The 1,709-nt window shown below is 53.9% G+C and overlaps 1 protein-coding gene across 1 annotated transcript in view; it reads right to left on the bottom strand.

Annotated features, from left to right (window-relative positions):
- The window catches only part of LOC104407282 (ras-related protein Rab-4B-like), a gene marked incomplete at its 3' end in the record, with an annotated part of 4,235 nt that overhangs the window by 615 nt on the left and 1,911 nt on the right, over positions 1-1,709 (bottom strand). Inside the window, exons 4-6 of the mRNA XM_010016519.1 lie at positions 645-711; positions 553-573; positions 385-518 (exon numbers count right to left, since the gene is read on the bottom strand). Coding sequence (XP_010014821.1) covers positions 385-518; positions 553-573; positions 645-711 — 222 coding nt within the window. The remainder of the gene's footprint in view (positions 1-384; positions 519-552; positions 574-644; positions 712-1,709) is intronic.

Genomic DNA, 1,709 nt, shown 5'->3' with positions numbered 1-1,709 from the left:
CTCTCCTACCCCTGCCCCCCCCCTGCCGTTTCCCATCCCAATCCCAGCCCATCCCAATTGGGAACATCCTAAGCCTTTCCCATCCCATCCCTTTCCCATCCCATCCCAACTGGGAACATCCCAACCCTTTCCCATCCCTGCCTTTTCCCATCCCAATCCCATCCCAAGTAGGCACATCCCAACCCTTTCCCATCCCTGCCCTTTCCCATCCCAATCCCATCCCAAGTGGGCACATCCCAACCCTTTCCCACCCCGATCCTGCCCCATCCCCATCCCAGCCTACCCAAGCCCGTCCCCCCACGCCCCTCTTCCATCCCACCCTGTCCCATCGCGACCCATCCCACCCTTCCCCTTTCCCATCCCCATTCCCGCCCCATTCCCAACCGTTCTCCTGGGCGAAGCGGGATGCTTCCAGGAAGGTCACTTCCCGCTCCGCATCCAGATCCTTCTTGTTCCCGCAGAGGATGATGACGATGTTGGGGCTCGCCAGGGTCCGCGCGTCCGTCAGCCAGTTGGTCCACGCGTTGTAGGGTTCCCGTCAGCCAGTTGGTCAACGCGTTGTAGGTTTCCCGGCTGGAATGGGGCGGGAATGGGGATGAGGAAGGGCCAGATCCCATGGGATGGGGCCGGAGCTCGGGGCTCACCTGGTGATGTCGTAGACGAGCAGCGCCCCCGCGGCCCCCCGGTAATAGCTCCTGGTGACGGACCTGCGGGAAGGGGAGTGCATGGAAAACCGGGAGCGGGACGGGATGGGAGGGAGGGAGGGAGGAAGGGAGGGGAGAGGGATGGAGGGAGGGGATGGGAGGGAGGGAGGGAGGAAGGGAGGGGAGAGGGATGGATGGAGAAGAAGGATGGATGGATAATGGATGGATAGAGCAGAAGGATGGATGGATGGATAATGGGTGGTGGATGGAAAAATGGATGCAGAAGGATGGATGGGAGGAGAAGGATGGATGAAAGGATGGATGGATAATGGATGGATAGAGGAGAAAGATGGATGGAAAAGGATGGATGGATGAGAGAAGGATGGATGGATGGATAATGGATGGATAGAGGAGAAAGATGGATGGAAAAGGATGGATGGATGAGAGAAGGATGGATGGATGGATAATGGATGGATAGAGGAGAAAGATGGATGGAAAAGGATGGATGGATGAGAGAAGGATGGATGGATGGATAATGGATGGATAGAGGAGAAAGATGGATGGAAAAGGATGGATGGATGAGAGAAGGATGGATGGATGGATAATGGATGGATAGAGGAGAAAGATGGATGGAAAAGGATGGATGGATGAGAGAAGGATGGATGGATGGATAATGGATGGATAGAGGAGAAAGATGGATGGAAAAGGATGGATGGATGAGAGAAGGATGGATGGATGGATAATGGATGGATAGAGGAGAAAGATGGATGGAAAAGGATGGATGGATGAGAGAAGGATGGATGGATGGATAATGGATGGATAGAGGAGAAAGATGGATGGAAAAGGATGGATGGATGAGAGAAGGATGGATGGATGGATAATGGATGGATAGAGGAGAAAGATGGATGGAAAAGGATGGATGGATGAGAGAAGGATGGATGGATGGATAATGGATGGATAGAGGAGAAAGATGGATGGAAAAGGATGGATGGATGAGAGAAGGATGGATGGATGGATAGAGGAGAGGGGTGGACGGAGAAGGATGGATGGAGGGGTAATGGATGA

The sequence above is a fragment of the Nestor notabilis genome, unplaced genomic scaffold (assembly GCF_000696875.1).
Source record: "Nestor notabilis isolate BGI_N333 unplaced genomic scaffold, ASM69687v1 scaffold20966, whole genome shotgun sequence".
Taxonomy (NCBI): domain Eukaryota; kingdom Metazoa; phylum Chordata; class Aves; order Psittaciformes; family Psittacidae; genus Nestor; species Nestor notabilis.
Note: the sequence above shows the minus strand (reverse complement) of the source record. Positions and strands in the feature narration are given on the sequence as shown.